This window comes from Helianthus annuus, chromosome 3 (genome assembly GCF_002127325.2).
Source record: "Helianthus annuus cultivar XRQ/B chromosome 3, HanXRQr2.0-SUNRISE, whole genome shotgun sequence".
NCBI classification, from domain to species: Eukaryota; Viridiplantae; Streptophyta; class Magnoliopsida; order Asterales; family Asteraceae; genus Helianthus; species Helianthus annuus.
In genome coordinates, this window is record NC_035435.2 from 144,626,309 (window position 1) to 144,637,922 (window position 11,614).

Here is an 11,614-nt window from a genome sequence, read left to right on the forward strand (position 1 = left end):
CTTAACCCTCGAATTTACATGCATTCTATGTTTGTCAACTTTAGTCCTTTATTTAGTATTTAATACCACATGTAAACCCAAGACACGTGTTAATACATTATTGGACACAAAATTTCGAGGTGTTACATCACAAAGCTTTGCTCTCCACCGTAACCGAAATTCGAATAACCTTGTAAGCTCTGTTGACAACCGTAACTGTCGTTTGGATAACACTCCTGCTGTACAAAGCTATACTCGCCACCGTAACCGAAATTCGAATAACCTTGTTATGCGTAAGGGTCCTCCACATGGGTATTCAAATCCAGCTGCACCGTGTTATCACGATAATGAATGCCAGATACAACCTCTGTCTCCCTCAAGTTGGACGAGACCGGTTTCTCATACGAGTCAGAAATAACGGTCCCCTTGTAAGAATCAGGAACAACTGACTCGTCAGAATATTGACCGAAAAGATAGTTGCTTAACCACGACATCGTTTTTTTCAAGACATGTAACTAACAGAGCAAAGAAAATCGACAAACAACAAAATCACCGAATGGTGAATGTTGAGTCTGAGCAGGGTTTTAAAGTGAACATTTGGGGTCGAAGCGCCGCGCTTTGGCCATAGCGCGGCGCTTAGGGTTCACGAGACACCTGCAACCTCGTATCACCTTTATGTCTCTGCAATGTCAGTCAGTCAGTCAAACCTCGTATCACCTTTTGTCGACCTAAACGCCCCGTTTTGACCATAGCGCGGCGCTTAGGGGTGTGAAAATTATTTTAATTAGCATGACCCAAAAGGTATATGATGGTACGGTTACCGTCTCCTTTTCAATGGAATCAGAACCCATTTTTCAACAGCCAAAGTATGCAGAATCCACAAATTTCCCATTCTAGGCCTCTTTATCTATCATTCTTGCACGCACGAGCAGATCACTTCCTCGCTGAGCGTGCGAATTAACCTTAATTATTGATTTATTCAAATAAAAACATACAAGTTATCACTTTTTGATCTCTGATTCCAAGAGGAGGTGGAGAAAGATGGCCCTAAAACGTCTTCTTGTTCAGGTCTATATCTTTAATTACTCTGTTTCACATGTCAAAAGTTCTGATTTTTCTTTCATAGTATTTTAATTATGAATTTTAGATATTACGGCTTCATGTTCATTTTGCTATTATTATATATGTTAAGTTAGAAAGAAATAGAAACCCTAATGTTATAGCTATTATATATGCTCTAGGGTTTTGTTTAGTAATTAGGGTTTGATGCATTTTCATCTGAATTTGGTAGCAAACGGTGATTTATAGCATGTTTCTTGAAGCTGGGGCTAATTAACAGTGGGTTATTTTGATAAAGATGTGAATTAATTACAGCTACAAGGAAGCCAAATTTATAGTATCAACATGTTAAGTGTTCTGGATTGAAGATTCAGTGGCGTGACGCTAAGATATATAACTTGAAGAATTTAGAATTGATAAACAGCACCGGAGATTATAAGCTAAAAACACATAGATATCTTTGAACATAAGTGTCAAATGCATAGCTTTCAACTATTGTAATCATGAACTCATGAAGCAATAACTGTAGATCCTACGTACGGGACAATTTTAGGATCCTTATCAGTAGGAAGTATGACAGAAGTTTGTCAGTCTGTGTGATAAGCTTGACCCTGGATCGAAAAACTTGCTGCAATGATAACCTCTTCTTTGTTGTACCACTTTATTCAAACTGCTCTTCCTCACAGTTCTTGATTTCTTAAAGTAAGCCCCCTTAAGATATAACCTTTTGGTCTTTGAATTTGAATTCAGTAATTATGTCTTGGTAATTCATTTTAATACATCCCAAAGTAGTGAACCATTGTTACCCACTTACCCTTGGACTCGTGAGTGGGATGGAACGTATCTCGATGACATGTGTATGATAGCAACAACAGCCTAACAGGTTGGAATCACTAAGGGAGATATAGCGGTTTGGAGAGCCCTTGAGGTGATTGTAATATCATTGAGGGTTTTGATGTTATGTTTAGGATGAAAAACATGCTTAACTGACGGAGGAAGAAACTTGGCCTAAATAAACAAGAACTAAGGGAATGTTCAGAACTGTATGCATTAGCAAGAAATCATGTTTATACATAGAGCAAAATTATCAATGTATCATAGTATGCTAGTGATCACGGGTTAGGGTTTGATGCTAAATTGTCTTATTGCCAATTTGGTTGTATGTTGTTGAGATAATGGGATCAACAATATTCAATTTTTTTTTTACAGAAAAGTGATATAGCTGCTTCCTGGGACAGTTAACGTTTTTGAGTGGAATAACTGCTACAATCTGATGAATTTGTAGAGATGCTATACTTACTTTTTTTTTTCTTTTTTCATTTAACTGTGGTGGGCTCTTGGAAAACAGAAAGTTCTTAATTAGTCACCTGATTCTCTCTTTGTACAGGTCTCGAAGCAATGTCCGAAATCAGGGCTTATAAAAAGCTTGTATTCTAGATCTTGTATTCTAGAGCTTCCAAATGGTCAAAGAAGGTTTCAGTCCGGCTATGTGGGAAGTCTTGCAAGAAAGTTTCGTGAGCGTGATGTAGATGGATCAGGCGGTGCAGCTTATCTTAGGGAACTTTATTATAGAAATGATCCAGAGGCAGTGATTAGACTTTTTGAAAGTCAACCTTCATTGCACTCTAATCCTTCAGCACTTAAAGAATATGTAAAGGCCCTGGTCAAAGTTGATAGATTAGATGAAAGTGAATTACTCAAGACATTACAAAGAGGTTAGTCAAATGCTAATACAACTATCCTTAACGAGCTGCACATGAAAGGGAGGGTGGGGTCCACCACACACATTTGTATTTTTATCCCTTTTTTATTTAAATATTAGTTAAATCACAACATGATAGTTAAGACTATGGGGTATGGGGCGGGGGTTGGGTATAAACGCCCAAGTCACCAACCCGGGTGGGCTTGGGTTTCGGCGTGGCCCGTTTGGCGTGGGATTTAGACCGGGCGTTGGGCGGGGCTACCCACATGACATGGCGGAACCTCATTGGCCAAGAGCACTAGCCACGCCACCCCAGCCACGCCCCACCATACCCTTTGAAATTGGCTTTTGGTCTTGGGTGCCCCATATTCCACGTGTCGCACCATGCCCCCAACCCACGCCCCACCATACCCCACGGTCTAAAGGGTGGGTTAGTTTGAACTCCGTTGGCAACGTGGCAGTGACATGGTGCTTTAACACCTCCTTCCATGTTAAACCACAATGCCAGTCTAAAAGAAAATAAAATAAGTACAACTATTGGATGCCAAGAATTGGGACATCAGGGGTAGAACCATAGGCAATTAAGTAGCTATAAACAAGAATGAGTGAAGCAGATGATGAATATATTAGATAGAATAAATGCAAGAACTAATTCCCCCCTCATCAAGAAACTTGTTTCTTGAAAATCCGATCATGAATCCCTAAATTGCTAACAATTTGAACTTAAAGATTCAAGCTTGAGGCAACACTTAGCTATGACAAGGGTTGACAATAAGAAGTCAAACAACTAGTTTTAACAAACTCTTTACTTGATAGTCTGATTACGTAAACTTCTAATTTGAGTTAATACCAACTTGAAAGATCCAGTCTTGAGATAATCAAATAGCCCTTAAAAGTATTTAACTCTAAGAAACAAATAGATACTGATTTCTTGTAAATCTTGAAATTCTATCCCCAAACTAATAATAATTCAAGCTTTTAGGCAATCAAGATTGAATGTTAAACAACAAGAACTAAAGCAACACATTTCAAGAAACTCGTATGCCATTTCTAAGTCATTCTAATCTTTGAAACCCCAAATCAAGATGAATAATCCTTAAAAATTCAAAATTTCGGCAAGCTCAAACTCACTGAGTGCATATTGCATTGGCCTGTGCAGATACTTGGATTGTGGGAAATCCAAACGCTAACCACACAATGAGAAAATAATCATCTACCTCACAAAAACTGACGTCTGCTGAGTGCTGAAATAAAATACATCCTTAGGACAAGAGACTAGTTATTTGTTACTTCTAACTCACTAAAAGTTGTTCTAAGGAATGTAAGAGGAATGCTGCCATCTAAAACAACAGAAACAAATTTATTCATGAGTGTTTATTGCATTGGCCTGTGCACAGAGTGTTTTAACTAGGGGGGGCAATCTTGACCCAAAGGCATTAGTATGGGTCATTCTGGGTGTTTTTTATACTACTATGGGTGGTTTTGGGTGAAGCAATACAAGTTAAAGGGTCAGACTGGGTCAATTTGAAAACAGAGGATATTTATGACGGGTGAAGTTGGGTTGGAAATTTATAAAGAACGGGTCAGAACGGGTCATCTAGGTTTTCTGAGAACGGGTTGATCTCTTGATTACGCTGCTTCTCTTCTTCGCTATTCTCACCGGATCTCTTGACAATCCTCCAACAAGCAAGGTGATTCTGATATTTCTGTTGGAGTAGATCTCAAAGCCGATGATTCTCCAATCTTAACGCCTCTAATTCCTTCTCTTTCATATCCACGGTTTGGTTTCTTCATTCCCTGTGATCCGATTTATCTTGATAATGATCTTTTCAATTATAAAGTTATGATTTCTCAAATCAATTTGATATCCAATCGGAGCCTATTTGTAAACACCACAATCAGTTTGATATTCAATTGTATTAGTTACATTAATCAAATGCTTCTTCGTTGGCGTATCATCTTTTCAATTGTGAAGTTATGATTCTTGGTGGGTTTTCAGTTGTTGGTGATTCTGTTAATGATGGTAGTGTTGCTTTAATCCCGGATTTGGCGGGAAAAGTTGAGAAAATGAACCGGTTCCGGTCGGAGTTAGTTAGAAGTAAGTCGAAAAAGGCTTCGCATTCGAAGTGGATGCAAATGTTTATGAAGAAAACAAACGAACAGGAACACGAACAAGAACATGTTGGGTTCTTGGCATTGTGGTTGTCTAGGTTTGGCTTTCCTTCGGGTGATCAAGATTCGGTAGGGAAACATGTGATCCCGATTGCGGTGAGACTATCGCAAGGGGTTAGACTGGCTCTTGCACCTGCGGTTCTTGCGTATATTTATCATAATTTGACAAAGTTGAAAGAACAATGTGTAGACTCGAGTTATTCGAATTTAAAATTGAGTAGTTGTGTTAATCTTTTGGGACCATTTCAATTGGTTCAGATTTGGGTGTATGAAAGGTTTCCAGTTGTAGGACCAAAAGGGCCCAATGAGCTTAGGCCTAGTGAGCCAAGATTAAAACGTTGGCACGTTTTGAATTCGAATGTTAGTTTACTGTTGTTGCGTTCGCATATGATCAGTCTTGAGAGTTTCATTTGGAGACCGTATGCTGTTGATCTGCAAAACTGGAAGCAGCCGTTACATTACCAAGATTCTGAACAGATTATATCCGATTCGCTGGTCTTAGATGATGATTTGCAGTTTTTTTTTTCTTTTTATAGCGCCTTGTGAGCTAGTCAACAGTGACATTCTGGACATAGATTCAGTCATTTTAGCAACTCGGTATTTCAGCAACATCCCATTTTGGCTTCATGTAAGGATCAAAATTCAATCTTTAACTATTTGGATAATCTTTTTGATTAAATGATCATATTAACTAACTGAAAGTTTCTTTGCTGAAAGTTCCCAAAAACATAATTATTAGGATTTGGCAATCAGTCTTGGCACCAGTCAGTGATACTGTAAGTTAAAAAAAAAAAAAAAACTGACCCGACCCGACCCGAAACCCGTTCTGACCCGGACCCGTTCCGACCCGGACCCGTTCTGACCCGGACCCGTTCCGACCCGAACCCGTTTCGACCCGAACCAAAACAACCCTTTTTTATAATTGACCCGTTTTGACCCGAACCCGTTTTGACCCGAACCCGCTTGGACCCATGACCCGACCCGACCCAATCCGACCCGTTTGCCAGGTCTAGTTTTAACCAATATAACAAATCTGGTTTTAACATGAGTAGTGAATTCAGCAGAGCTTTATAAGTTTTCATTATTCGTTCCATTACTAGAGATTTCTGGGTTTATAAGCGCCTGTTTATCAACAGTGCAATATAGCAACTTGTTTGACACTCCTGAGGAGAATAGGACACGCTAGTCTAGTCCTGCCAACAGCATGGCTCATGATCTGGATCTGATCTGATCCATTTACACAATCCAACAGATTAAAAACTTGATCTATCGGATAAACGATTCAATGGAACGACCCATTTAAATCTTTTTTTTATCTGTAATGGTAGTTATATGTAACAGCAAAAATAGTGATATCTTATTTTAAACTAACTGTAGTGTTTTTACAATTAATATAAAAAAAAACGTTAGCACCTTTACCTGATTAATGTTCTGAGAATGTCGTTCTTATTTTTTATAGTGATGACTTATCAAAATATGGCATATCTGTACAAAAGTGACATGTTTATAGCATAATATGTAAACTAGTATGTTTTTTTATCACATAAAAAAAGAGAAATAAACAATGTCTTGTTAAAAGCATGAGTGATGAGTGATCCCATGATATTAATTTTTTATATAGGAAGGTTTTTAACGACCACTTTTCTAAATCATTTGCAGCTAGATGATCAACATATTTTGAAGTATAATAATCATAATTCACATTAACTAACTTAACTGTTTAAGTTCCCATCTAAACCTCTCATTATTGATATTTATTCCGCATCAAATGTAATTACAGGAATGGCAAGCTCAGGTAACTCAACGTTCAATGAAAACTATATCGGTGGGCTTTCAGCTTTAAAAAATGTGGGGAAATCAACAAAAGAAGGCGTATTAGGAACTGCTGCCACTCCTATACATATGGTGGCTACTGAAGGAGGAAGTTTTAAAGAACAATTATGGAGAACAGTTCGTGCTTTAGGCCTTGGTTTTTTACTGATTTCTGGTGTTGGGGCGCTCATTGAAGATAGAGGGATCACTAAAGGTGTTACTTTTTCTATATTATTATTAATGTTGTTGCTGCTATGTGTGCTATACAATGGTGCGTGACATCTTGTTGTCTTTCGTGCAGGACTCGGACTACATGAGGAGGTGCAGCCCACTATGGAATCTAACACAAAGTTTAGTGATGTGAAGGGTGTCGACGAGGCAAAAGCTGAACTCGAAGAAATCGTTCACTATCTTCGCGACCCTAAGGTAGTAAAATTGAAATATAGCTATGTGGCCCCCCTTCCTCTCTCTCTCTCTCTCACACACACACCATATATTAATATATATATGTATGTGTATATATAGGCAAAGGATAAATTGGAAACCCACAATTATTAAGAAAACTTGAGAAAACCCTATGTACCAGTTTTTTTTTTTATGAAAAAAATTAGGGTATGTGAGTAACATGTTTTCAATCCAAGAAAACTAAAAAAATAAAAAAAGCGCCGAAGAATTAAAAAAAGTTACAAAACCTACGTTACTTGTGTAAAAAATAAATATTTGTTGTGTAACACCCATGTAACACTGACAGTTTTTTTTTTTAAATAAAATCCTTCAGCACTTTTTTGATTTTTTTTGCTCGAAACTCTTAAAAATATGTTATTTACATACCCTAAAATTTCCGTAAAAAGGGGTTTTGCAAGGTTTTCTCAATAACAGTGGGTTTCCATTCCAGCCACATCCTATATATAGAGAGAGAGAGAGGGAGAGAGAGAGAGAAGCATTGATGCACTATATTGTTTAATTTGGTACCGATCTCTTACATATACAAAATTGTGATTCAAAGTTTCGAGTTATAACCTAGATTCACCATTTTGTCAGTTGTGAATCAAAGTTAAAAATGTAGTGAATCAATGCCTTCTCACTTCTCATAATAAAAAAAGCCTCTCATCTGATCCGGATCCTATATACATGTGTCTTTGGATGCATGAAAATATCCATAGGGTATAATTTTGTATTCAATTTATGGCAGCGGTTCACTCGTCTTGGTGGGAAGCTACCAAAAGGTGTTTTGCTTGTGGGTCCACCTGGGACAGGAAAGACGATGTTAGCCAGAGCTATAGCAGGAGAAGCCGGTGTGCCGTTTTTCTCATGCAGTGGTAGTGAGTTTGAAGAAATGTTTGTTGGTGTTGGGGCCCGCAGGGTTAGAGATCTTTTTTCTGCCGCAAAAAAGGGGTCACCGTGTATTATTTTCATAGATGAGATAGATGCCATTGGAGGAAGCCGTAACCCTAAGGACCAACAATACATGAAGATGACTTTAAATCAGTTGCTTGTTGAGTTAGACGGTTTTAAACAAAATGAGGGCATTATTGTTATTGCTGCAACCAACTTCCCGGAGTCGTTGGATAAGGCACTGATCAGACCTGGTCGGTTTGACCGTCGTGTGGTGGTTCCAAATCCCGATGTTGAAGGCAGGAGGCAAATCATGGAATCTCACATGACTAAGGTTCTTATTTTATTTCGAGTAAAATGCCATTTTCGTCCCTGAGGTTTGGCCAGTTTTGTGATTTCGTCCAAAGGTTTGTTTTTCCGCATCCGGATCCAAAAGGTTTGAAATCTTGCCTTTTCATCCGGCTCGTTAACTCCATCCATTTTTCTCCGTTAAGTAAAGCGTATTTCCGTCTTTTTTGCTAACTTAAAGGGAAATTCGGTCTTTTTCACTTTATGTAAAAAGACCAAATACCCCTGAAAATAACCGAATTGCTCTTTAAGTTAACAAAAAAGACGGAAATACCCCTGTCTTGACGGAGAAATGGATGGGAGTTAACGAGCCGGATGAAAATGGCAAGATTTCAAACCTTTTTGATCCAGATGCGGAATAACAATCCTTTGGACGAAAGTCGCAAAACTGGCCAAACCTCAGGGATGAAAATGGCATTTTACTCTTTATTCTGTTCTTTAAGTGACAAAATGGCCATTTATTTCTGATAAAACTGTTATTGAATTCTGTCCAACAGATCTTAAAGGCGGATGACGTGGATTTGGCCGTAATTGCTAGAGGAACACCTGGATTCTCTGGTGCTGATCTGGCAAACTTGGTTAACGTTGCTGCTCTCAAGGCTGCAATGGACGGTGCTAAAGCTGTAAGCATGGCTGACCTTGAATATGCAAAAGACAAAATCATGATGGGCAGTGAACGCAAATCAGCAGTTATATCAGATGACGTCCGTAAGCTAACAGCATACCATGAAGGTGGCCATGCTCTTGTAGCTATTTACACTGATGGGGCCCACCCTGTGCACAAAGCTACAATTGTGCCACGTGGCATGGCTCTTGGTATGGTGGCCCAGTTACCTGAAAAAGACGAAACAAGTGTGTCACGAAAAGAAATGCTTGCTAGACTTGATGTTTGTATGGGTGGAAGAGTTGCGGAAGAGTTAATTTTCGGTGAAGATGAAGTTACTTCGGGCGCGTCTTCTGATCTTGAACAAGCCACTCATCTTGCTCGAGCGATGGTTACAAAATACGGCATGAGCAAACAGGTCGGTGTGGTGGCTCATGATTACGACGATGACGGAAAAAGCATGAGTACCGAAACTAGGCTTTTAATTGAAAACGAAGTGCGGGAATTATTGGAGCGGGCTTATAATAATGCGAAGAACATTCTGACGACTTATAGTAATGAACACCATGCGCTTGCTAATGCATTGCTTGAACGCGAGACGTTGTCTGGAAAACAAATAAAAGAAATGCTTGCTCAGTTAAAATCAAAGCCGAATCAACTGCAGCAACATGTTGCTCAATTGAAATCACAGTCTATGCCGAATGCTGCTGTGGCGGCAGCTGCCGCCGCCGCGAGTGCTGCCGCCAAGGCGAAAGGTATTGCTCCTGTGGGGTCTTAAATTCTTAATAATTGATATTGGTGATATTCTTGAACCAATGTGCATACGAACTAACGGTGCCTTCGGCTTATTTGATGAAATGTGTGATCTGGACATAAAGGTAAGTCATAGAAAGACAAATTTAGCATAAAAATATACAAGTGAAGCTGTTATTTCAGAATAGTTAAACGGGTATCTTCCCCCTTAAGGTCTGATATTCTTGTGACGGACAATAATGAGTTTTGCCGTATCATCGTTACATCGACTCAAAAACATATTGGCATTCATCCTCTGTTGGTATGCTTTGTGTTCTCACAACATTTATACAAATAATTTGGAAGATGAAGCGCGTGTAATCTATATCCATATGGTCCATCGGAGTATTTATATTTCTTATACATGACCTGTATTTTAACTTTTTTAATCAAATAATTTCTTTTATAGCTCTCTTTTATATCAACTAATCAAATAATTTCTTTTATGGCTCTCTTTTATAAGTATTTCTTTTTATGATCATTTTATTATTTAAACGGATTTGTGACCAATCTTTATGTGCAAGCATTTTGCGACTACCATATTGTGACTGGGCTGTGACTGATTTTTAGTGGTCACAATTTTTTTCAACCATTTTTGTCGATCGCAATTGCGCATTTGGTGTTGTGAGAATATGGTGTTGTGACGAGTATACATGTTACGGTAATAAATAGTGGGGAAATTGGCCTGTAATAATCTCACCTAGACCTTATTGACCATTAATAATCCCACCTCAGAATATTCCCCCCACTAGTCCCACCTTTCACCTATTTTTCCTACAATGGTCCCCCGTTAAAAAAACTTAACGGAGTTAAGCCTTTTTCCAAATTACAAATAGATTTTTAGGGCTTTTGATTAGAACGATGATACGAGTTCATTGATGTAAAACTTGCCTCGAAACGGTGCTCCAAACGATGAAAACGGCGCTTCAATTCGGGTGTTTAAATTTCCAATTAACCAAAATCAAGTCACTTGGAGCACAATTTCGAAGTAAGTTTTACATCAATGGACTCGTATCATCGTTCTGATCAAAAGCCCTAAAAAATCTGTTTGTAATTTGGAAAAAAAGCTTAACTCCGTTAAGTTTTTTTAACGGGGGACCATTGTAGGAAAAATAGGTGAAAGGTGGGACTGGTGGGGGGAATATTCTGAGGTGGGATTATTAATGGCCAATAAGGTTTAGATGGGATTATTAGAGGCCAATTCCCCTAAATAGTGTAGGGACTATATTGTAATTGTTAGATAGTACAAGGGGTCTATATGTATTAATTGTATATACATCAACAGATCTAGGAATGAGAATCAGTAGCGAATGATTTTGAGACTTTCTTCCTCTTTTGATTCTTTCTCTTCTATCTCTCGCTCACACGCGTGATCACCATTTTTACACGTAACAATACACATGACCTAACATGTATTACATCTTCATACTACACCTTAAACATTGGGGCACTCCAAAAGATGAGTGATAAAAAACCTACGCGTTAAACACCTTCCCGAGTGTACCTTAACCTTGAACATTTGGCTTGTCACATGCTTCTATCGCCAATTATGCACTTCGAGTGCATGGATGTTTTTCACCTGGAAAGACCCTTGAATGGCTTTAATATTTTGTCTTCATGGGCTAAAGGGATTATTGAAGGTTAAACATTCGGTCCTCAATGCCAATCACCCAATATTGGTTCGTTACTCTGGCAAAAATCCACATGGCTTCGGCCTGTAGTGATCACACAATTCTCTATGGGTTGGTCTCTTCCTAGGATGAATTCCTCGAATGGAGAGGCGTCTTCTTGACGAACCAGCATCATGCCAC

At 38.6% G+C, this 11,614-nt stretch overlaps 1 protein-coding gene across 3 annotated transcripts; it reads left to right on the forward strand.

Annotated features, from left to right (window-relative positions):
• Positions 1 to 811: 811 nt before the first annotated feature.
• LOC110929918 (ATP-dependent zinc metalloprotease FTSH 4, mitochondrial) lies at positions 812 to 10,249 on the forward strand. Of its 3 annotated transcripts, XM_035988363.1 has the most exons (7): positions 813 to 1,047; positions 2,248 to 2,319; positions 2,426 to 2,753; positions 6,693 to 6,938; positions 7,026 to 7,150; positions 7,917 to 8,393; positions 8,905 to 10,249. In XM_035988363.1, the coding sequence occupies exons 4-7, from the start codon at positions 6,695 to 6,697 to the stop codon at positions 9,787 to 9,789; spliced, it is 1,731 nt and encodes a 576-aa protein (XP_035844256.1). In that variant the 5' UTR covers positions 813 to 1,047; positions 2,248 to 2,319; positions 2,426 to 2,753; positions 6,693 to 6,694; the 3' UTR covers positions 9,790 to 10,249. The 3 variants fall into 3 exon arrangements, with proteins under 3 accessions (XP_022028796.1, XP_035844256.1, XP_022028797.1); XM_022173104.2 differs by lacking the exon at positions 2,248 to 2,319 and having other exon boundaries at positions 812 to 1,047; XM_022173105.2 differs by lacking the exons at positions 813 to 1,047; positions 2,248 to 2,319; positions 2,426 to 2,753 and adding an exon at positions 5,405 to 5,540 and having other exon boundaries at positions 8,905 to 10,247.
• Positions 10,250 to 11,614: the final 1,365 nt, after the last annotated feature.